The 26,047-nt window shown below is 44.4% G+C and overlaps 3 protein-coding genes across 3 annotated transcripts; 1 reads left to right on the top strand and 2 right to left on the bottom strand.

Moving 5' to 3' along the window:
• Positions 1-317: 317 nt before the first annotated feature.
• Positions 318-1,494, bottom strand: LOC139452973 (uncharacterized). Its single transcript, XM_071234598.1, has 2 exons — positions 1,348-1,494; positions 318-677 (listed from the first exon to the last, which is right to left on the bottom strand). The coding sequence occupies exons 1-2, from the start codon at positions 1,492-1,494 to the stop codon at positions 318-320; spliced, it is 507 nt and encodes a 168-aa protein (XP_071090699.1).
• A 4,442-nt stretch (positions 1,495-5,936) lies between these two features.
• On the top strand, positions 5,937-8,276 carry LOC139452970 (nuclear pore complex-interacting protein family member B13-like). The gene has a single exon (XM_071234596.1). It carries the CDS (start codon positions 5,937-5,939, stop codon positions 8,274-8,276), a length of 2,340 nt encoding a protein of 779 aa, XP_071090697.1.
• Positions 8,277-9,279: 1,003 nt separating this feature from the next.
• Positions 9,280-25,720, bottom strand: LOC139452412 (RING finger protein 24-like). Its single transcript, XM_071233882.1, has 6 exons — positions 25,673-25,720; positions 20,515-20,642; positions 19,796-19,835; positions 17,228-17,266; positions 17,045-17,124; positions 9,280-15,231 (listed from the first exon to the last, which is right to left on the bottom strand). Exons 2-6 carry the CDS (start codon positions 20,613-20,615, stop codon positions 15,120-15,122), a joined length of 372 nt encoding a protein of 123 aa, XP_071089983.1. The 5' UTR covers positions 20,616-20,642; positions 25,673-25,720; the 3' UTR covers positions 9,280-15,119.
• Positions 25,721-26,047: the final 327 nt, after the last annotated feature.

Here is a 26,047-nt window from a genome sequence, read left to right as displayed (position 1 = left end):
CCCACTCCTATCCTCTCACCTTCCATGCTCCCATCCTCTGACATTTCCCAATACCATCCTCTCCCTTCCCGATTCCCATTGTCTCCCTTTTCCACTCCAATTCTCTCACCTTCACCTGCTCCCATCCTCTCACCTTCCCCACTCCCATCCTCACCCTTCCCCACTCCCATCCTCTCACCTTCCCCACAACCAACCTCTCCCTTCCCCACTCCCACTCTCTCACCTTCCCCACTCCAATCATCTCTCTTGCCCGCTCTCATCCTCTCCATTCCCCACCCCAGTGAACCCGACCCCCGGGGTATGTTCTCCGAGGATGTTCAAAGCGTGACGGGCATTTCACCTTGTCTCTGTCGTCTCCACGGGAGTGACCCCGACCCAAGTCGGCGCGTCCCGTTCTTATCGGCGCCGGGTGCTCCCGACTTGGCGCTCCCGTCGGAGGCCGGCGCACCCAAGCCAAGTCGGCGCGTCCGGTTCTTATCGGCGCCGGGTGCTCCCGACTTGGCGCTCCCGTCGGAGGCCGGCGCACCCAAGCCAAGTCGGCGCGTCCCGTTCTTATCGGCGCCGGGTGCTCCCGACTTGGCGCTCCCGTCGGAGGCCGGCGCACCCAAGCCAAGTCGGCGCGTCCGGTTCTTTTCGGCGCCCGGTGCTCCCGACTTGGCGCTCCCGTCGGAGGCCGGCTGTACCAAACCGAGTCAGCGCGTCCCGTTGTGGTTGTCCCCGAGTTCAATTCCCTTCCCCAATCCCATCCTCTCCCTTTCCCACTCCCATCCTCTCCCTTCCTCACTACCATCCTCTGCCTTCCTCACTACCATCATGTCCCTTCCCAATAAACATCCTGTCTGTTCCCCTCTACCTCCCTCTCCATTCCTCACTACCACCCTCTCCCTTCCCCACTGGCATCTTTCCCCATTTTCCCCACATCATCTCCCTTCTCCACTCCCATTCTCTCCCTTCCCCACTACCTTCACCTCCCTTCCCCATTCCCATCCTCTCCCTTCCCCACTCTCATGCTCTCCATTCCCCACTCCCATCCTCTCCCTTCCCTACTCACATCCTCTCCTTTTCCAACTACCATCCTCTCCCTTCCCCACTACCATCATATCCCTTCCCAATAAATATCCTGTCCCTTCCCCATTCTCATCCTCTCCCTTCCCCACTCTCATGCTCTCCATTCCCCACTCCCATCCTCTCCCTTCCCTACTCACATCCTCTCCTTTTCCAACTACCATCCTCTCCCTTCCCCACTACCATCATATCCCTTCCCAATAAATATCCTGTCCCTTCCCCATTCTCATCCTCTCTCTTCCCCACTCTCAACTTCTCCTTTCTCCACTCCGATTCTCTCACCTTCCCAACTACCACCCTCTCCCTTCCCCACTGGCATCTTCTCCCTTCTTTACTCCCATCATCTCCCTTCTCCGCTCCCGTCCTCTCTCTTCCCCACTCCCATCCTGTCCGTTCTGCACTCCCACCCTCTCCCTTCCCTACTCCCATTCTGTCCCTTCCCCACTACCATCCTCTCTCTTCCCGATTCCAATTGTCTCCCTTTTCCACTCCAATTCTCTCACCTTCACCTGCTCCCATCCTCTCACCTTCCCCACTCCCATCCTCACCCTTCCCCACTCCCATCCTCTCCCCTTCCCCACAACCAACCTCTCCCTTCCCCACTCCCACTCTCTCACCTTCCCCACTCCAATCATCTCTCTTGCCCGCTCTCATCCTCTCCATTCCCCACCCTAGTGAACCCGACCCCCGGGGTATGTTCTCCGAGGATGTTCAAAGCGTGACGGGCATTTCGCCTTGTCTCTGTCGTCTCCACGGGAGTGACCCCGACCCAAGTCGGCGCGTCCCGTTCTTATCGGCGCCGGGTGCTCCCGACTTGGCGCTCCCGTCGGAGGCCGGCGCACCCAAGCCAAGTCGGCGCGTCCGGTTCTTATCGGCGCCCGGTGCTCCCGACTTGGCGCTCCCGTCGGAGGCCGGCGCACCCAAGCCAAGTCGGCGCGTCCGGTTCTTATCGGCGCCGGGTGCTCCCGACTTGGCGCTCCCGTCGGAGGCCGGCGCACCCAAGCCAAGTCGGCGCGTCCGGTTCTTATCGGCGCCCGGTGCTCCCGACTTGGCGCTCACGTCGGAGGCCGGCGCTCCCAAGCCAAGTCGGCTAGTCCCTTTCTTATCGGCGCCGGGTGCTCCCGACTTGGCGCTCCCGTCGGAGGCCGGCTGTACCAAACCGAGTCAGCGCGTCCCGTTGTGGTTGTCGCCGAGTTCAATTCCCTTCCCCAATCCCATCTTCTCCCTTTCCCACTCCCATCCTCTCCCTTCCTCACTACCATCCTCTGCCTTCCTCACTACCATCATGTCCCTTCCCAATAAACATCCTGTCTGTTCCCCTCTACCTCCCTCTCCATTCCTCACTACCACCCTCTCCCTTCCCCACTGGCATCTTTCCCCATTTTCCCCACATCATCTCCCTTCTCCACTCCCATTCTCTCCCTTCCCCACTACCTTCACCTCCCTTCCCCATTACCATCCTCTCCCTTCTCTACTCCCATCATATCCCTTCCCCACTCCCACCCTCCCCTTCCAAAATACCTTTCCCTCCCTTCCCCATTACCATCATCTCCCTTCCCCAATCCCATCCTCTCCCTTCTCTACTCCCATCATATCCCTTCCCCACTCCCATCATGTCCCTTCCCAATAAACATGTTGTCTCTTCCCCACTACCACCCTCTCCATTCCTCACTACCACCCTCTCCCTTCCTCACTGGCATCTTCTCCCTTCTCTACTCCCATCATATCCCTTCCCAACTCCCATCGTCCCCTTCCCCAATACCTTCCTCTCCCTTCCCCATTACCATCTTTACTCCGTTCAGCTCCCTTCTCACTCCCGTTTTCTCCCTTCCCTACTCCCATCCTTTCCCTTCCCTACTGTCATCCTTTCCATTCCCCACTTCCATTCTCTCCCTTCCCCACTACCTTCATCTCCCTTCCCCATTACAATCCCCTCCCTTCTCTACTCCAATCATATCCCTTCCCCACTCCCATCTTCCCCTTCCCAAATACCTTTCCCTCCCTTCCCCATTACCATCATCTCCCTTCCCCAATCCCATCAGCTCCCTTCGTACCCTCATCTTCTCCATTCCCCACTCCTATCCTCTCACCTTCCATGCTCCCATCCTCTGACATTTCCCAATACCATCCTCTCCCTTCCCGATTCCCATTGTCTCCCTTTTCCACTCCAATTCTCTCACCTTCACCTGCTCCCATCCTCTCACCTTCCCCACTCCCATCCTCACCCTTCCCCACTCCCATCCTCTCACCTTCCCCACAACCAACCTCTCCCTTCCCCACTCCCACTCTCTCACCTTCCCCACTCCAATCATCTCTCTTGCCCGCTCTCATCCTCTCCATTCCCCACCCCAGTGAACCCGACCCCCGGGGTATGTTCTCCGAGGATGTTCAAAGCGTGACGGGCATTTCGCCTTGTCTCTGTCGTCTCCACGGGAGTGGCCCCGACCCAAGTCGGCGCGTCCCTTTCTTATCGGCGCCGGGTGCTCCCGACTTGGCGCTCCCGTCGGTGGCTGGCACACCCAAGCCAAGTCGGCGCGTCCGGTTCTGGTTGCCGCCGGGAGCTCCCGTCTCGGGACCCGACGCTCCCAAGCCAAGTGGGCGATTCCCGTTTTGGGCGGGGCCGGGTGTTCCCGTGTCGGGCGGACTCGGCGCACCCAAGCCAAGTCGGCGAGTCCCTTTCTTATCGGCGCCGGGTGCTCCCGACTTGGCGCTCCCGTCGGAAGCCGGCGCACCCAAGCCAAGTTGGCGCGTCCCGTTCTGGCCGCTGACGGGTGCTCCCGTCTCGGTCGGACCCAGTGCTCCCAAGCCTGGTCGGCGCCGGGTGCTCCCGACTTGGCGCTCCCAACGGAGGCCGGCTGTACCAAACCAAGTCAGCGCGCCCCGTTGTGGTTGTCGCCGAGTTCAATTCCCTTCCCCAATTCCATCCTCTCCCTTTCCCACTCCCATCCTCTCCCTTCCTCACTACCATCCTCTCCCTTCCTCACTACCATCATGTCCCTTCCCAATAAACATCCTGTCTGTTCCCCTCTCCCTTCCACTCTCCATTCCTCACAACCAACCTCTCCCTTCCCCACTGGCATCTTTCCCCATTTTCCCCACATCATCTCCCTCCTCCACTCCCATGCTCTCCCTTCCCCACTACCTTCACCTCCCTTCCCCACTCCCACCCTCCCCTTCCCAAATACCTTTCTCTCCCTTCCCCATTACCATCATCTCCCTTCCCCAATCCCATCCTCTCCCTTCTCTACTCCCATCACCTCCCTTCCCCACTCCCACCCTCCCCTTCCCAAATACCTTTCCCTCCCTTCCCCATTACCATCATCTCCCTTCTCCACTCCCATCCTTTCTCTTCCCCTCTCTCATCTTCTCCCTTCCCCACTCCAATCCTCTCACCTTCCCCACTACCACCCTCTCCATTCCCCACTGGCATCCTCTCACTTTCCCTACTCCTATCCTCTCACTTCCCCACTCCCATTCTCTCCATTCCCCACTCCCCACACCCTCTCCCTTCCCCACTACCATCACGTCCCTTCCCAATAAACATGTTTTCTCTTCCCCACTACCATCCTCTCCCTTCCTCACTGGCATCTTCTCCCTTCTCTACTCCCATCATCTCCCTTCCCCACTCCCATCGTCCCCTTCCCCAATACCATCTTTACTCCGTTCAGCTCCCTTCTCACTCCCGTTCTCTCCCTTCCCTACTCCCATCCTTTCCCTTCCCTACTGTCATCCTCTCCATTCCCCACTCCCATTATCTCACCTTCCCCACTACCATCATATCCCTTCCCAATAAACATCCTCTCCCTTCCCCACTCCCATCCTCTCTCTTCCCCACTCTCATCATCTCCCTTCTCCACTCGTATACTCTCTCTTCCCCACTCCCATCCTTTCCCTTCCGCACCTTCCCCACTCTCATCCTCTCCATTCCCCACTCCAATCCTCTCACCTTCCCCACTCCCATTCTCTCACCTTCCCCACTCCAATCATCTCCCTTCCCCAGTATCCCCCTCTCCATTCCACTATCCCTTCCCCACTACAAACCTCTCCCTTCCCCACTACCATCCTTTAAATTCCCCATTACCATTCTCTCCATTCCCCATTATTATTCTCTTCTCCCCCAATGACATCTTGTCCCTTCCCCACTCTCCATTCCACCACTCCCAACCTCTCCCTTCCCCACTACCACCCAGTCTATTCCAAACGCTCCCTTCCCTATTACCATCCCCTCCCTCCCTCATCATCTTCTACCTTCCCAACTCCCATCATCTCCTATCCCGACTACCGTCCTTCCCTACTCCCATCCTCTTCCTTCCCCACTACCGTCCCTTCCCAACAACATCTGAGTATGATGACTCGAAAACCACCATTTCACCAAATGAATGTAGTCACCTCTCCAAGAGTCACAGGTCAGTGTGGACTACTTCTAACTTGAATTCCCCCAGAGCCTAACCAGTCATCTATCTCCCTTCTCCATGCACTGCCAACAATTCCCGGCCATCATGTCATCATCACCACTCCATTGCCTTCTCCTCCCTCTGCCCCCATCATGTCATCATCACCACTCCATTGCCTTCTCCTCCCTCTGCCCCCATCATGTCATCATCACCACTCCATTGCCTTGTCCTCTCTCTGCCCCCATCATGTTATCATTACCACTCCATTGCCTTCTCCTCCCTCTGCCCCCATCATGTCATCATCACCACTTCATTGCCTTGTCTTCCCTGTCCCCATCATGTCATCATCACCACTCTATTGCCTTGTCCTCCCTGTACCCATCATGTCATCATCACCACTTCATTGCCTTCTCCTCCCTCTGCCCCCATCATGTCATCATCACCACTCCATAGCTTTGTCCTCCCTCTGCCCCCATCATGTCATCATCACCACTCCATTGCCTTCCCCTCCCTCTGCCCCCATCATGTCATCATCACCACTCCATTGCCTTCTCCTCCCTCTGCCCCCATCATGTCATCATCACCACTCCATTGCCTTGTCCTCCCTCTGCCCCCATCATGTCATCATCACCACTCCATTGCCTTCTCCTCCCTCTGCCCTCATCATGTCATCATCACCACTCCATTGCCTTCTCCTCCCTCTGCCCCCATCATGTCATCATCACCACTCCATTGCCTTCTCCTCCCTCTGCCCCCATCATGTCATCATCACCACTCCATTGCCTTCTACTCCCTCTGCCCCCATCATGTCATCATCACCACTCCATTGCCTTGTCCTCCCTCTGCCCCCATCATGTCATCATCACCACTCCATTGCCTTCTCCTCCCTCTGCCCCCATCATGTCATCATCACCACTCCATTGCCTTCTCCTCCCTCTGCCCCCATCATGTCATCATCACCACTCCATTGCCTTGTCCTCCCTCTGCCCCCATCATGTCATCATCACCACTCCATTGCCTTCTCCTCCCTCTGCCCTCATCATGTCATCATCACCACTCCATTGCCTTCTCCTCCCTCTGCCCCCATCATGTCATCATCACCACTCCATTGCCTTCTCCTCCCTCTGCCCCCATCATGTCATCATCACCACTCCATTGCCTTCTACTCCCTCTGCCCCCATCATGTCATCATCACCACTCCATTGCCTTGTCCTCCCTCTGCCCCCATCATGTCATCATCACCACTCCATTGCCTTCTCCTCCCTCTGCCCCCATCATGTCATCATCACCACTCAATTGCCTTGTCCTCATCATGTCATCATCACCACTCCATTGCCTTCTCCTCCCTCTGCCCCCATCATGTCATCATCACCACTCCATTGCCTTCCCCTCCCTCTGCCCCCATCATGTCATCATCACCACTCCATTGCCTTGTCCTCCCTGTCCCCATCATGTCATCATCACCACTCCATTGCCTTGACCTCCCTGTCCCCATCATGTCATCATCACCACTCCATTGCCTTGTCCTCCCTCTGCCCCCATCATGTCATCATCACCACTCCATTGCCTTGTCCTCATCATGTCCTCATCACCACTCCATTGCCTTGTCCTCCCTCTGCCCCCATCATGTCATCATCACCACTCAATTGCCTTCTCCTCCCTCTGCCCCCATCATGTCATCATCACCACTCCATTGCCTTCTCCTCCCTCTGCCCCCATCATGTCATCATCACCACTCCATTGCCTTCTCCTCCCTCTGCCCCCATCATGTCATCATCACCACTCCATTGCCTTCTCCTCCCTCTGCCCCCATCATGTCATCATCACCACTCCATTGCCTTCTCCTCCCTCTGCTCCCATCATGTCATCATCACCACTCCATTGCCTTCCCTTCCCTCTGCCCCCGTCATGTTATCATCACCACTCTATTGCCTTCTCCTCCCTCTGCCCCCATCATGTCATCATCACCACTCCATTGCCTTGTCCTCCCTGTACCCATCATGTCATCATCACCACTCCATTGCCTTCTCCTCCCTCTGCCCCCATCATGTCATCATCACCACTCCATTGCCTTCTCCTCCCTCTGCCCCCATCATGTCATCATCACCACTCCATTGCCTTGTCCTCATCATGTCCTCATCACCACTCCATTGCCTTGTCCTCCCTCTGCCCCCATCATGTCATCATCACCACTCAATTGCCTTCTCCTCCCTCTGCCCCCATCATGTCATCATCACCACTCCATTGCCTTCTCCTCCCTCTGCCCCCATCATGTCATCATCACCACTCCATTGCCTTCTCCTCCCTCTGCCCCCATCATGTCATCATCACCACTCCATTGCCTTCTCCTCCCTCTGCCCCCATCATGTCATCATCACCACTCCATTGCCTTCTCCTCCCTCTGCTCCCATCATGTCATCATCACCACTCCATTGCCTTCCCTTCCCTCTGCCCCCGTCATGTTATCATCACCACTCCATTGCCTTCTCCTCCCTCTGCTCCCATCATGCCATGATCACCACTCCATTGCCTTCTCCTCCCTCTGCCCCCATCATGTCATCATCACCACTCCATTGCCTTCCCTTCCCTCTGCCCCCGTCATGTCATCATCACCACTCCATTGCCTTCTCCTCCCTCTGCCCCCATCATGTCATCATCACCACTCCATTGCCTTCTCCTCCCTCTGCCCCCATCATGTCATCATCACCACTCTATTGCCTTCTCCTCCCTCTGCCCCCATCATGTCATCATCACCACTCTATTGCCTTCTCAGCCCCTCACCAGGTCCAGAACAAACCAGGAGACAGGAAAGTGTAAATATTTTATTAAACTGCTTTCAATATTTACATGCAATACACGCAGCATGGTATGGTTCAATAATGTAAGACAATCAAAGAATACAAAGTATCTGAAAGACACATGGTTACAAAGAAATCAAGTCATCACAACATCAGTAATAACAGGCAGCGTGGCCTTGTACCCCATTTATATCACTGGAACTAAGAGTCAGAGAACTGAACTCAGACTGTACTGTTACTCCTTCACAATGGTGAGCAACTTTCCCTTGAACCTGATATTATCTGATCGTAGCAGAATCCTCAGAGAAACAACAACTGATCCCCTTTTCTTGGTTTTGACAAAATAATACCGAGGTCAGGGTTTTGCCTTATTCATTTCTAGGGTCCATACAGGAGATATGAGTCTATGAAATTGTGGAGAGTACTGAAAGATTAAATAGTTACTTTAATTACAGGAGCTTTATATGTCTTGTCAAGAATTTGGTACAATGAATATTATTGTCTGTCCCTCTGAGTATATTTTGAGGGAGATCCATTTTACACATTTGTGTGTACAGGACACAGATCTTCATGCGTCCCACTGGATGTAAACTGGCTGTGTCACATTTATGGTAAACAACATTGCAAAATTACAGAAAGGATTGTATGATACATGGATCAACTTGATGAAGTAAACAGTTCTACAATTTGCCATTCAACTGACCTATTGGAAACTCAGTGATCACAAACTCAATGCCACTTCTAGGCTGGTTAGAGTTACCTGCCCTTGTGCATTACACCACAGTGAGACAAAAACAGGATGTGATGAACATGAGAGCCATTTCATTAGGGACCGGTCATTTATTACAGAGGGTTGGGCGTAGGTCAGATGTGGTTGATGCACTAACGTACTGAAAATAATGACCCACACCTTATTCTTATCATATTTTTGGATGACCCTCCCCATGTCCTTATACATTTTTTTCATGACCCACTGAACATGACGAAATGCAAAAGCACTATATCTAAGGCCCCCCCCCCCCCATGACAAAATGACCAGTCCCCTTAATATCTATATGTATATATACATATTTATATGAGGATACTTAGGATAGATATTATTTAATTATTAATGCAGGTATATACAAGAGTTCCAAAGACACGGCTACTCTGTTTGACTCACTTTTACTTGACCATCTTTTGTTTGGGACTCTTGATGCTGGCAAAAACCTCATCAATGTCCAATGTCAAGTTTCTGTATTCTTGTGTGTCGAATCACTCATGCATCATGTTTTATCGTGTTGCTTCTATATTAGTGACATACGATTATATTGCGAGTGTATTAGAAGTGCCCTTGTCGAAGGCTTCATTGAGGTATTGTTGTTTCAAAGACGCAAATCTAACACTAAGATTAAATATATTACAAAACAACAATGGTGTTTCAAATGAAGTTGCAATGTTGCTGCAATGTCATTATGACTGTTATCAGCATTATTTCAGCCATGTCACGACGATTGCTGTCAGCAATATTTCAGCCATGTCACGACGATTGCAATCAGCAATATTTCAGCCATGTCACAGCGATTGCAGTCAGCAATATTTCAGCCATGTCACGACGATTGCAATCAGCAATATTTCAGCCATGTCACAACGATTGCAGTCAGCAATATTTCAGCCATGTCACAACAAAGCGATTGCAGTCAGCAATATTTTAGCCATGTCACGGCGACTGCAATCAGCAATATTTCAACCATGTCACAGTGACTGCAATCAGCAATATTTTAACCATGTCATGGTGATTGTTTCAGCCATATTTCAGCGATTGTTCTCAGCAATATTTCAGTCAATGCCTGTCATGGAAAGTTGTCTGAGGCAGACACACTGGTGGATCATAATGTCATACCATAGGCAGTAACTTCAAGCCATACATTACCACTGGCCGTCCCCTGCCTTAGGAGACATCAAAACCTAAACTGCTGCTGCTACAAGCACTTACGATGATGGGTGATGCAGCTGAGCCACACAGCTACAAACATGTAGCTTCACTGGTGACAAGTTTTGAAAGCTGTGTTTTTTATCAAATTGAAAAATACATCATATTGCAAATATATTATTCACAGATAAACGTTACTCATGGAAAACCCACACATGATAATGATCGGCACCATGTTACTCTATGATGACCTCAGTGATAACATAATCCTTGTTCACAGATTTATCAGCAACTGTATGTGTTTTTCTATCTCAAGTATAAGGTGGAAAAAGAAAGAGATTATATTTTTTAAATCTAGTCTCCATGAACTGACACTGACAAGGCAAGGTAACATCTGGAATAGGCACAGAAATTTAGCATGGAAATTTTAGAATGTTGCGCTCATGTGAGTAAATTGGTTGGACGGCCAATCCATTGGTTAGCCAATCAAATGCCATGGAATCACTTGCAATGTATGTATTACACTGGAGTCATCATCTGTCAATCCTGAATTTGGTTATCCAGACAACTTGGGAACAGTGGTCTGGATAAACAGTGTAGATGCAAGAACCCAAAAACTCTGAAACGCTCGCATCACAGGGAATTTATTGTCAGCGTCATATCGTTAATCGTTTCACACTGAAAGTTTCGTTTGCATCATGAACTGTTAACGTTGAAATGATGCTTCCAGTGACGAAGTGACGAGGTTTAGAAAAATTTGTGCTCCAACATACTTTCATACAGACTGTGACAATCGGCAGACAACATGGAGGATCACACAGCACATGTACATCTAATGCATGGAGATTGTGTGCTCACACCTGATCACATGACAGGAAGAGGTGAAACTGAGGCTTCAATATACATTTCAGATTATACAAAAAAACTCATTGCTGAAACCTGGGTTAGAACTCACAACCAGCAACCTTACTGGAATTCAAGTCTACATCTATATCCACCTGACCACAGAGAAGCATGAGAGCTCCTGAACAAATTAACATCATAAACCTAATCAATAGAAAAAACTTTCATCTTGGCATATTCAAACAGTCTCACAATATAGATCTTTACAGAGGCCATGACCCCTACTAATATATACACTACCCAGGATGTACTGGTAGTCTGGGTTATACCACAATACAAAAAATAAATACCAGAACATAACAACTATATACATGGGGTACTATAGAAGATATGAATAATGGCCAGATGTTTTTTCTTCCTTTACAGCATCAACCTTCATTCAACAAAATGTCACTGGCTAATTTGTTGAAAAAGTATTTTGGCAATTTTACATGGTTTCTATATCACATGTGGATAATTTGTCTACAAATATTGTTTATTGTTTGTAAAAATATTGAAGTATTGAACCAGGATCGTCATTCAGCATGATCATATAATGTTTGTCTTCTATTTTTTACCTTGCTTATTGTCAAATATCTTACAAGAGACAACAAAATAGAATTAATTATTCTCTTATCTAAGAAAGGAAACTGTAAACAGGAAATCCCCAAACACATCTTGAAAATACACAACCTCAAAACAGACAACTCAAAGTTTTCAAATTTGATTAGGAAAAGCAAGTTAAGAAATACCTAAGTAGGAAATGTTTCACCTGCACTGGTGCACCCCAATATGCATTCATCATGATAGGATACACGATGCGGTTCTCCTGTGTTCAGAGAGTGGCTTCACAGCACAGCTGCATTGATTTAAACTATGTAGCTTTTTGACAAGCACGAAAATATATCATGCAGCATCTGGGCGTATAGTTAATAATACATAAGATTGTCGTAGCTCTAAGATCAAATATTATTTAACTTCTTATTTTCTAATTTCGGAGGTTTTTATCATTGTATTCTAACACTGCATTCAAAGCAATAACACGACATTACTAAGCATTGAAATCTCTTACCATATATTGATCCTATATGACTATATAATTATATATATATATTATATATTATATATACATGAACTGGGAATTTCTTAATTCCTATTTGAGAATTTTTGCAGTCATTTGCTGCGGGCTTAGAGTGAATAACAGCCTCTGAGCAGGTCGAGATAAATCCCTCTGTATCACAACATATCTTAATATGGCGCACAAAAAACACTCAACCCTTCAATTAACGTCAAAAAGAATTTGGATCAGTAAAATTCAGTTGAGAGAAGTCTGGGGAACATTTTCACATTGAACAGGTCACTGGTTTTTCCACGGGTGGCTATTGCGAGTTATGTCCCTCCTAGTGTCCAAACCTCTCATATCACTTGCATTTGCTTTAAACAAAATGGCGGCACCCAGTTAAGATGATCTGATCGATAATCAAGATCAATATTGTAATATAATGGGTCTTACCCTGCCAAGAGCAACAAATCACTTGAGCACCTTGGTTAAAAACATTGAAATGATTTGCAAATTTTCTGATGACGCCAAGTTGGCGGTACACATGCTTTGCCAATTCCTGCAGTTGACCGAAAACTGCACGTTTAAATCCATGTTCTTAACGAACTAGAAGTCTAGTTCATTACATGATTTTGACTGGACTATGCATAGTGTTGTTAGTCCAGGCAAAATGTAATTCCGGAATTCCAGCCTAGTTCAGCTAGGGTGGAAACTGGACTTTTATAGTCAGTTAATGCCCTTGCATTGGAAAGATGCAGGTTTTGTAACAAATAAAAAGTAACAGCTAAACAACAACTATTAATGATATACACAACAAATGAATGAGCCAGTCCAACAACCTATACACAGACAATCTATACACAGACACCTTGTTAGTCTGGACCTCCTCGTTAATCTGAAATCCTTGCACTCCAGAATGTTCAATACATACAAAGGACATCACTGGCTAACAATGATTCACTAAACCAGACATTCGTTAATGCAGATGGTCATACTTGCAAATGTACATCCAGAATAACAAGGGTTCACTGTACATCTAGACTTTTCTACTGGTTGCAAAAATATGTCCACACCCATGTTTTCACTGTATTCATCTCTCACTGTCACACTTCTAGGTGTTCGGTGGGCAGTACAAAAATAGTCAGCTTCTGTATATGAATAAGAGGCCAAAGAAGTATGAACGCGGTTCTTGAGGATAAAGTTAACGATGCATGATAATTGTGGCTCTCTCAAGGTTCCATGTTTTAGCCATAAAAATAAATCACTATGAGCATTTTCTTTTGTTACTTGATAAAACCACCAAATGCCTAGTCGCACCAAACAGTCCTGCTTCATGTGAATCACATCTGTTGACATGTAATGTACTCCGATGCCCATAACAGTTGGTTTTAATATATACCTAAAAAATAAAATGCCTCCCATTTCTCATTTTGGAAATATTGGGATGAAAATATAATTAATTTATTGTGGCCTACTATATCTCAGTTAACATATACCATATTCGACATAATAAGCGCCCAGGGCGCTCTCAAAATTAGAAATAGGGAGCTCTTATTAGAATATAATTTTGGTGAGAGATCGTAAATTTTGTGGTTTATGCTGACGGCCTAAAATGATACAAAAGAAAAGTCTGTGCGTATTATACACGACAGATATATTTTTCCAGAATTTAATTGCCCATAATTAAGGGTGCATATAACACACGAGTGCGTATCATACACGAATAAATAAGTCTTGTGTACATAGATCAATCGGAAGAGTGCTAATTGGGATTGTTCACTAACCAATATATTAGCAAATATCGCCGTGGGCGCTTATTATAGCGGAGCGCTTATTACGTTGAAAACAGTATTAGTAATCTTGTCATCAACCAGGGCTTATGCCCTTCATTAAATGTCAGTGGGAACTCTAGCCCAGCCTAGTGTTCACTCACCCCACCTAAGTCCCAGGTTCCCGTCTCCACATTGAAACAATGTGTGAAGCCCAATCTTGGTGTCCCCTAAAATCTTGTTGGGGAAAATACAACTCACTCACTCACTCACTTGTCAGAGCACCTGCTGGATATTTACGCCATTATCAGACAGTTGGAGTAATTACATGAACATTAACAATTAACTTAACTATTTTATGTTATTTTCTGATTGTGGTTTTCAGCTGTTTGGTTGAATCTGTAAAATAAAAATATGTTGCCTTATTGTTACTCATACATCCTTCACTCAGGATACATATCTGCAAATTAAAATGACTCAATAGAATAATCAATTATTATCTTATTTTCTAATTTTATCTATACTCAGCTAAATCTATAAACAAAAACAACTGATACATCCTCTACTCTACTGATACAACATCCATTACACATTTAGCACCTTAAAAATCACTTAATTATATTTAATATTTACATATATCAACAAGAACGGTCACCACTCTGTCCACTGTAAAGGGAGTTGATTTTTATGTCTCACTTCAAAATTCCTTGTAAAACTGACAAACAGATAATTTTCTTTCCCAGCCAAACAGATTCAACTATACAGGTGAACATACATAAAGTTCTCCTCTGTTCTAATTTACACTGAAGGAATTGTCGTCAAGGTTACAACAGATATTTACCCCAGGTACTTTTCGGTATACAGAAATGTTCCCTAACCAAAATTAGAATACAGATATACAACTTGTACCGGTTTCCGTTTGTGGGATTGACTTGTATGCCATTTCGGTACCGTGTACTATTCTGATCTTGATCAGGGTACATTTGGGTATGGGTACATATCTGTAGTACCCGTGCCGTCGACCCCTTCAGTTCTAATGTACTGTACAGTAACTGTGAGATACATCTAAGCAGGATATAGTGGATTATTTCAAAACAAGACATATTTAATTGCATATGACACACGTTGCATAGGTTCTCAACACTTGTGATGTCTCCACCGCATCCTGTCCAATTGTCTGCAGTCTGGCTTGTCAGGCAGTAGCTTACTAGCACTTTCAAAATGGAGCCTGGACTTGTTTCACAAGGGTGTTGCGCCCTCTATCAAGCTAGTTGTCTCCCCTGCGTTATACTGGACTTTAGCTTTACACATAGGACAAATGTTCCTGTGCTGCAACCACTGTGTCAGACACCTGGGATGTAACAAGATGACAAATAAATATCGGTTAAGAAAACCACACACCAAACTAGTTTCAATATCAAAAAAACATTAGAGAGTTCAGCCATGTTGGTGGCCATCTTGGATTTTCTACCACCAGGGGGCTATGCTGAGGTGGATACATATCCAAAAATGTTCAGAACAGTTCAATGTATAAGTGTGCCAAGTTTGGTGCTTTTAACCCAAAGTGCACAATTTTAGCCTTAACTGCCCCACTATATCATTCAATTTTACTTTAAAAAAAGATATGTAAACAAAAAGATTTTAGCTGGTATATTTTATTGTGACCTTGTCCGTTGACCTTCTCATGACATGACTTTCATTGTTGTTATGGTTACAAACATCAAAGGTGAATTATAGCACATTTGTACTAAAGATTCTGAGTATAAGCTTATTTCAGCAAAACTGGATGCATTGAACAAACTCAAATCAAATCAAATTAAGGTTTCAGCTTTTTTTTGTTGAAGAAAACGTTTTAACATTTAATGAAATTTGAAGAATTTCTGTTTAGTCTTAACCTAAAAGTAAAATCACAAAACTTCAAGAAACATACATGACGTATTTCTGCTTCATCAGTCAAACAGTTTCTGTATTACCCATAATGCAATAGTAAACATGCATGTCACAGACATATCCTACAGGAGATGGGAAGGTTCACATCAGGGCTCCATTTCAGGAACTTGATTTAACTTGCACAATGTTGCAATGGAAACCAAGTTGCACCAAACAAAACCAGGCTGCACCCTGGTCCCATAAATTTATCAAAGTTGAAACATGGGCCATCCTGCAGCCAGTGTAACATAAATCTATGTTGCATTGCTGTAAAACGTAAAAGGAACATGTGCTTATCTAGAAGCACCCACAGTTTGATTACATCAAACCTAAGAAATATGAGAAATTACACATAACAGGGATTAGTGATGTGGAATGGTAAACAAACTTTAGAGGTGTTGAGTGAGTTCAAAGATGGATTCTGTGTGGACCCAAACTTGAAATGTTTTGACAAGCACTTGGTGATGTAGACATATATATTAGGTTGCATTTTTCAAAAATGGGTTGCAATGCTGCATGCTTCACATAGATAAATCGAGCCCTGCAAATTCAATTCACCAAATGAATGCTCATTAAGTGAAATGCCTTTATGGAGTAATCTGGGCAGAAGAGAGGATATTGTTTATTCACAAAGCTTTTGTCGGCTATGTAACAATGGTTGTATTGAGGACGAAGTCCATTTTGTGTTTGTCTGCCCGTTTTACGCATCATTGAGACAAAAGTATATTCCTGTAAGATTCTATAACAATCCATGTATTGATACTTTAGCAATCTATACAGCCAAAATGACTGTATACTCAGACATGTAGCTAAGTATGTGAAGGAAGCTCTATTATTTATTACGTACAAAGACCTAATATTATACCCTTGGTATTGTTTTCAATGTAAATTGCCTCAATTGTGTGTTACTATATATAACTGAAATGTACATGGGCCTATGGTCTCCCATACATGAAGAAACATAACGTTGAATGCTCATGCAGTATATTATTATTACCCTGGCTTTAGATCAGTGTGCACTAAAATTTTATTCTCAGCTCCCTGGGGAGGATCAGGTGGCACGCTCTGTGACTTCGCTGAATGAGTGTCATGTCCCAATGACGTGGATGTGATCTGTTAGCCACTGGTTTGTCTGGTCCGGGTTCAAATCCAAATCATATTACAAGGTCTAGACATATAATTGAAATACTGTTGAAAGCTAACTCACTCACTCAAGAAACAGCTGTAAAACTCACTTTTGATGGAACTTGTGTTTACAAGGACAAATGGAGAGTGTTTCCTTGTACTTAAACTCCTCCAGGCAGACGGCACATGTCTGAAACAGAGATGGCGGTTTCACAGCCAGAAGACTTACCCTCCATTAGGACCCTTTTCAACTCTCTACTGATTTTACGATGTTTGCATGTTCATAATCTTACCTCAGTTTCAACTTTCTTCTTTACCTTCACTGTTCGAATCTGTAAAGAAGATAATGGTTTTGACATTTTAATTAAAACAATAAAACAGCGTTATTCCTATACCCTGCCATGAGGCACATTAGAATTTTGTTTGCTCATATAGTATTGAATATAAACTATAAAAAAAAGAGTCTTAGAAAGCCTTAAGAAGAGATTGACTGGTTTATGTTATCAGAAAAAATGATCAAATGTATAATTAATACACACAAAATATAACTGTCATGATAAGTGTCTCTCAGATAAACTAACTCAGTAGTTTCTGAGAAAACTTGTCCCCATTGCAGACACCTTTTACCAAGTAAAATAACATGGATCAGGGGCCATAACTCTGCAAACAAATGATTTACGGGACCAATTTTGGAACTCAGTCTTGACAAGTATCTCTGAGATAGGCATGCTAACTTTTATTGAAGTAACTGTTTCTGAGAAAACTTGTCCCCATTTCACATAATATGCACTAAGTTGAAAAACACGGTGCAAGGGCCATAACTCTGCAAGAATTGAATTTACAACACCAATTTTCAAACTCACTTGAGATCATGACAGTGTATACATTTCATTTCTCTGACTTAAATAGTTTTTGAGAAAAATTGGTCCCCTTTGAGAACCGGACAGACAAACTTTGTTCCAATATCACACGTTTCGTTTTAATTTCCATTTTAAAAAAAACCCCTAAAAATCCTTAAATATCCAAGTCTAATGGTAGTCAAAAACTGTATTCCATTATTTTACTATCAAGGAATACATTTATGTAGGGAGGCCCTTTCCCAGGTTAATTGTATACAACTGTTTATTTTGTTTCACAACTGTTTATTTGGTTACATACTGGTTTGAACAACCAAAAAAAAGACACCGCCGCCTGCACTATATTTTCAAAAAACATTGCCTAAAACAAAAGTACTGTATTGAGATACAAATTGTATGAAAACCATAGTATCAGGATATGTATCATATCGCCATCCCACCATATCGTTACACCACTAACTATTACTAGCAGGAATGCAGCTATCCTCATCACTGATAACATGGGTCGTCTTTAAAACTGTATTTCACAAGTTGTGCAAAACTATAACATCTCATTGCTATTGGCAGAATAGACATTACCAGCCTGATTACCCATCTTAGAAATCTAGCTGACAGGACAAGGTGTGAACTAGGGCAGGGACGGGTAACTCAGGTACCCGGGCCAGGTGGGTACTGAGAAGGGCCCAGGAACCCACAGGACGGCCTGGACCCGTGGTTTGTCACGTGATATATTGTTTAATGGCAAAAATTATCTAGAACTCTACACTACAACTCACTAATGTTCGCACTTCTTTCTGACTACATGGACTATGCACCCATTTCTTCTGATCTTTATATATTTTGAATAAACTTCAGTGTATGCATGACCAGATCATTTCATACACATAACTGAATACATTTTGCCAGGGCTACGGTCAAACTAATCCCAATCAGACATTTTGTACCCAAATCTTGAGACCTATAGTGGGTACCCGGGTAGGGTCAGGTAACAGCCAATGGGTAGCCCGGTAGGGTCCGGTAACAGCCGGTGGGTAGCCGATAGGGTCAGGCATGGGTGGATACAGCTTTTTTGAAAAGGGGGGGTGCACAATTAAGATCTATTTATTGTCTTTGGTGGTAATTTATACAGAAATAAAGATTTTTTTCGAAATAAAAAGGGGGAGTGCGCACCCCGGCACCCCCTCTCTGTATCCGCCCATGGTCAGGTAACAGCGAGTGGGTAGCTGGATAGGGTCAGGTAACAGCCGGTGTGTAGGTGGGTAGGGTCAGGTAACAGCCGGTGGGTAGCTGGGTAGGGTCATGTAACAGCCGGTGGTGTGTAGCTGGGTAGGGTCAGGTAACAGCCGGTGGTGTGTAGCTGGGTAGGGTCAGGTAACAGCCGGTGGTGTGTAGCTGGGTAGGGTCAGGTAACAGCAAGTGGGTAGCTGGGTAGGGTCAGGTAACAGCCGGTGGTGTGTAGCTGGGTAGGGTCAAGTAACAGCCGGCGGGTACCCAGGTAGTAACTCAGGACTTGTCCCAGCCCTAATGTGAACACAACAAAGTGCGCTCCATCTGGCACGATGGATATTTGGATATCGCACATAACGCAAAGCCTGGTAACAATATGCAAACAAATGTCCTTATATTGTCCAAATGAATCATTTTCAACTGTAGAAAAAGTATTTATCTACCAACATTCCCATTTTCCATAAGGAGCTCCCCTGAATTTTATTAGTTAACAACGAATTCATTAAATGTAATAGAGATTACTTTAAAAAGCTTTGGTCAAGACATAATGCTTTATTTATTTGTGTATAATGTTTTACAGATCCATGGTAATGCTCTAGATAAACAAATTATCCAAAAAAATATATTAAAAATTCCATTCATTTTGGGGAGAAAAACTCCCATATAAATTATTTCCCTGTGAAAATCCTTGGCTGTGTTTTTAGTCTAATACTGAATAAACCATTGCATGCACACAATGAAAGGATATTTGTTTCTGAGAGTTATCATTGGACTTACATTCCTGTACCCCCTCTCTCTCCGCCCGTCCCGCTTCAATCTGTCAACAGAGGTATATGCAGCACCAGAAACAGTTGTTCACTAAACATGCTAAACTTCACTATTAAAATGCTCTGGGAGTTTAAGATTGACGAAGGGGGCTCTTTCAAAACCATACTCAACATGTTAAATTTCTTTCAAGAAATGGAGTGGTAGTGAAAAAGCTTAGTTCAAACATCGATGAAACTAAAACGTCTTTGATAATGGCCACTTGGCAATTATAGAGGCGTTTCACACTACACAATATTTCAGTGATAGTCCTATTGTTCAGGAGTAAGTGAGTATGGTTTTACACCGCTTTTAGCAACATTCAAGCAATATCACGGCGGGGGACACCAGAAATCGAACCCGGGTCTTCGGCGTGACGATCGAACGCTTTAACTACTAGGCTACCCAACCGCCCCTATTGTTCAGGAATCAGGAAGACTTAGTTGTATGCCATACAGTATGGAAGTTTATTAGGGCCACAAAATTATTATTTTTATCTTGAAAATTCAAGATGTGGAAATTTCCACTAAGTGTCTTGAATTTTTGAAATACGAAAAAATGGTGTAGCACTTAAAGGTTTCCATGACAAAGACATTTTATAGACATAAATATTTTATGTGATAGGATTAGTTTGTGGAATAGTTTTTTATAACTTGTTGAATTAGTTGAAGGGCAGCTGTATGTATACTTACTTCCACATGTAGCAGCAGAAGAGCAGGGAGAGAAGCAGGGTCATGACCCCTACCCCCAGCAAAGGGAGCGACACGTTGAAGGGGATCTGGGACATGTTCATGGCAGCAGCATCGTGGTGTTCCCATAGCTGGAACACAATAACAAACATACATTGACACATTTCTTTAGTCATTGTCTTCCAAAATTCCGTTGCATAGAACATTATTTGATAAAAATAGACAGACAGCTCCGTTCACGAGGGTATTGACAATTCCTTATAAAAATGTATAAAAATTGCATCTACAGGTCATTTTACATAATGATTCCTCCAATCGAGAATACTGACATATCAGAGGAAGGGGTTAATGCTGGTAATATCATGACAGCTGAAACGTATTTTGCAGGTATTCTGAGGGTTTGAACAATGCTTCAATACATAGTTTAAGCCATTTAACCAATCACAGCACTGGTCTATTTCACTGCTGAATAGCTTGTTACTAGGGTGCCATCTTGTCCCCCAACCACTTACGGTATCCAAGGCCTTTAATAGGCATGTTTTGTATTATTGACAACATGCAATTTGTACAGATACGTCCTCAAAGATGAATTGTTTGCTTGGCATTACTTAGGAGACAAAGGAGACACAATTTATGGATACAACTTCTTTAATACTGTAAAGGTGACGTTTAGGTAGAGATCCTTATACAAGGCAAGACTGAATGAAGAGGAACATGGAAAAGAATATATACTCAACAATAAAAGTTCCTGTGACACCAATTTTTTAGCGTATTTGCAAACAAGGTAAGTTTGGTTTTCAAGTTTGCAGTACATAAAGTCACAAAAACGCAGCTGCTACAGAAAAGCATGCATTCCATGCAAAAGTTGACTTTTATGCAAGCCCCATGCATTTCACTACCCAAGAATGGGTATAAAAACATGTGCGTAAACGGGATTCCATATGCATTGTTTAGCAACATGCTGACAACAACCACTCAGAAAAACGCAATTATTCAACATTACGAAATGCCAACCTGTCCGAGCCAAGCGTCTACGAGCCATTGGTATGCTTGAAGCAGGATTGAATCAACGTGATGTTGCAAGACAATTTAACGTCCACAGAAACACCATTTGGTGTTTATGGCAACGTTGGCAACAGATGATTGCAGTCAGAGACCATCCTCGGAATGGCAGGCCACGCGTAACCAATAATCGACAAGACAACTGAACTTGAACAACACACCTACGAAATCGATTCCAGCCAGCAACAGTGAGTGCAAGAAGCATCAGTGGCCTTCGAAGAATATCTTCACAAACCATACGTCATCGACTCATATGTGCAGGGATTGTCGCCAGAAGACTCGTCAGACGTCCCATTTTGACAGGAAACCACCGTCAAGCACGTCTACTGTGATGTAGACAGCGTCTACGATGGACGGCCATGCAGTGGGGACAAGTTCTATTCACTGACGAGTCTCGTTTTCACCTCAGCCACAGCGATGGACGGATTCGAGTGTACCAACATCGAGGTGAACATTACGTCAATCACTGTGTCATCGAAGAAGATCAATTTGGGGGCGGCAGCGTTATGGTATGGGGTAGGATTACAGCAAGACAGAGGACCCGTTTGATAGTGGTAGAGGGAAATCTCAATGGACAGCGCTACCGCGACGAGATCATCGGCCCTGTTGTTCTACCGTTTTTGCGTCGTCATGGCCCAGGCATTACCTTTCAACATGACAATGCCCAGCCTCATATGGCTTGACTTGTTCAGGGTTCATTTCAACAAAACAACGTGAATGTCATCCCCTGGCCGGCTCGCTCCCCTGATCTCTCACCAATCGAGCACATGTGGGATGAGATGTTCCACAGACACTCCAGGAACTTCGAAACATGCTCCGGCAGATATGGACAGATATCCAACAGGACTTTGTGCAACACCTGGTCCATTCCATGAGACGAAGATGTGTTGCTTGCATCCCAACCAGAGGTGGAAACACACGCTGTTGATTTGTAAACTGACACTTTGGCATGTTCATGTTTTTTATGAAATCACGCATTTTCTGAAGTCAGTATGGCAAATTAAATCATTTGAACACTTACAGGAGTCTTTTATCTGTTGCAAAGCGAAATTGTTTCAGATTTGGTAAGAAACATAACTTTGCATTAAATCTTATTCATTGTCACAGGAACGTTTGTTGTTCAGTGTATATAGTAGGTGGAGGATTAACAGTAGAGGACCATATCAGCAAGTTCTACCACCAGAATCAGCGCACAAAAACTTCAACCATCAAGTCAGACAGTAAATCAGCCATCTCGGACCATATCAGCAACTGCCCCAATCACAACAACCAAAACATCCAAATCCTCTCCTACAACATCCATATCATAGTTCTATATCACAGTTCTATATTACAGTTCTATAGCACAGTTCTATATCACAGTTCCATATCACAGTTCTTTATCACAGCTATATATCACAGTTCATAATACTCTTGGGTCATGGTTTTACTACTCATGACTTTTTTGTGGCCGTTTTGACTTTTGAGTTTCGAGGCCGTTCTGACATGAGGCCGGTTTGACTACAACCAGCAGAATCCAGCAGAATCCAGCAGTCCCACCTCCTTGCTATCAATTAAAGGGGCACTGATCTAAAGCAATTCCCCGGGACTGGTTGTTCTTCCCAGTGAGTACCCGGATGACAGAGCAAAAATCTAGACTAGTTCTTGACCTGTTCTGCGCCATTCGTAAGCGCATTTGTCACATTTATTGATAGTCGTGTGTATATTTTTACAGTCAAAATGTGTAACATTTTCACTCAGGAAGTTTAATTGATGCCTAAATATTCAGTTATTTAACAAATTGACTGAAAAATATGTCCATCCTTATTATTATGACAACAAATTCCAAGTGACTGAAAATGTTAGGTGAGTTGTGTTAACGCCACTTTCAACAGTATTACAGTCATGTCGCGGCGTGTCAGCTTAATGTGAGATGAAAGCCCGAGGTGATGCAGGTCTTAGATGTTTACCACTTCGGTGAAACCCACGAGCACAGGTATGGTGCTGACAAACCTAGAAACATAATCGGGGCAAACCAGGATTCGAACCCACAATCATAGGTTTCTGGCGTGCCCAATGGACGCAACTCTGCACAGCGAATCGCCGCGCCTTAGACGACTGGGCCACCCGTGCCCCCTGAAAATGTTAGGATTAAAAGTACATTTCCATATTACTTGGCGTATAATGCTATCATAATTAACCTATTGTGATGTTTGTAAGCCCTTTTGAATGTCTTAAACATTTTTAATCAATCTGTCAAATAAATGGAAAATATGAAAATATTTAGACATTTTATAAACTGCCTGAGTGAATCACATTTTACACACTGAGTGTAACATATACATGCTTACAAATGAAAATACTTGTGAAAACAATGTCTATCAAAGAACTTCCCAACCAGGATGAAGAAGAACAAGAATTATGTTTCTGTTCAACATGTTCAATACCAACCAAAGTTATATGTATAATTTTAGGCAGCTACCTTGTTCGAGGAATGTATCTGTGAATATCCACACAAAGGAACAATATCCCAAACATCTGCAGCTGTACAAAGAAACTTATTCTATGTCACGCGTCACTGTAACCATGGTAACAATCAAATATTTTAAAATATATGTAGCGTTTCGGGATATCATAACTCGTGTTCATTTCTCAACTGATCACTTAGTTTGTTTCAGGTGTTTCACAAAGGTGTCAAGTCTCAAAGGTCAGCTGAGAAAGCCCACGTGACAACTATTTTCCTAATGTCCACGGTTCTTAAAAAAAATCCATTGAGTTAGATAACAATGTGCAATCAATCAACGTATTATCAGTTAACCCTTTGAACAAAGTATGTTGTTTTAACATTGGCGCTTCAAGCCATGATATGAGTGTATTCCGTCTGCTTTAGTAAACCTACACATGTAAACACTTACTTTTGACATATCCACTGTGCAAGATAACAGTGATTAATCTATCAATGTATTTTCTGTTAATCCTTTGATGGCTAGGAATGATCCGTTGATTTACAAAAAAGTAAATCAACGGATCATTCATCTCTTGCTGGGCTGCCACGTACATATTACATAACACACGTTTCACCTCATTTCAAACCTGGATTTAGATTGAATAAGTACCCCAGACACAAGAAATGCCAAATGGGAACCTTTAACAGGTAATCTGAGTGGTCCTAAATACCAATATACCTGTAATAAATTTGTTAACTGAGCATCACGTGAATGACAACAAATACACAAGTGTAGGGTTATCATGGTTATATCAGAAGACATGGATGACAACAAGGGAGTTGTAATCGTATTGTCAACGTAATCCGAAATCCGAAACTGCTTTCACTGCATGGATACTTTTTTTTATTATTTAACTATAACCAGCAGTGGTATTTCCAAATGACGACATCCAATGATCTCCGCCATTCTTTTTGTCTGTTTTGTTTACGCTGAAGAAATTTATTAACATGCGCCCTCTGTCAAAATCTTCATAGATCACTGGTAAATTATCAGTGTTCAAAAATGCGTTAACAAATATTGCCTCCAAGTTTATTTAGCTGTCCTTGCAGACAGTAGTCCAGTCTCTTGTCACGCTCAGATGCATTAGCAAGCAAATCAACTCACGGCAGCTAGGATCAATGCTCATGATGTCAACCACTGGATGGTCTGGTCCAGACTCGATTATTTACAGACCACCGTCATAAAGCTGGAATATTGGTGAGTGCGGCGTTAAACAACAAACAAACAAACATAGACAGCCGAGAAGAAGCCAGAGATTAGTGCCCCTTTCCGTCTGTCACTGGCTGATCACAAAAGGGATGTTTTTATGCAAAACGAACATTTATAAAGCTAAACACATCATCTCAAAAGCAACAGTACAGTTATGTACATCTAGTGTCATATATGCAGTGAGGACACCTCCCTACTGTTTCCCAACAAGGGATTATCCGATAATCAGCTGGTGAACGCGGTCATCGTGCATCAGCATTTGCAGTTGCACCACGAAACATATAGGCTAACAAGCAGTTAATGCGAAATCAAAACCAAAGTGCATATTGTCAGTTGTCGACATGGACAGAGTTACCATTACTGAAATATCATTCACGAAGTAAGAGCCACATTTCTTTACATACCCCTTCAATTGGCGAGTCGTTGGTTTTATAATCATTCCCATTTGAGCCACTGGCACAGCAAACGAGTCATGTGACCTCGTTGGATTTCAAAACACTGGAACGACAATGTATTGTTGCAATAAATAATACTATTAACTTGATCAACGTTTATTTTCTGCCAAATATCACGTATATGGGGTATAATTGTCAGTATAAAATGGCATAATCGATTGTATGTGACACTTTCATTCTTACGATAAACAAAAGGTTTCTGGTAATTCTAGGCTGAACATAGTATCCGCAAAACTTCTAACACTAAAATTCTGACCGCACCAAACGTCTGTTGATTTATGTAAAAGTTTTATGCGACTGTCACCTAAGCGAAGCACTTCAGCG

The sequence above is a fragment of the Haliotis cracherodii genome, unplaced genomic scaffold, assembly GCF_022045235.1.
Source record: "Haliotis cracherodii isolate W230 unplaced genomic scaffold, xgHalCrac1.p SCAF_9, whole genome shotgun sequence".
Taxonomy (NCBI): domain Eukaryota; kingdom Metazoa; phylum Mollusca; class Gastropoda; order Lepetellida; family Haliotidae; genus Haliotis; species Haliotis cracherodii.
Note: the sequence above shows the minus strand (reverse complement) of the source record. Positions and strands in the feature narration are given on the sequence as shown.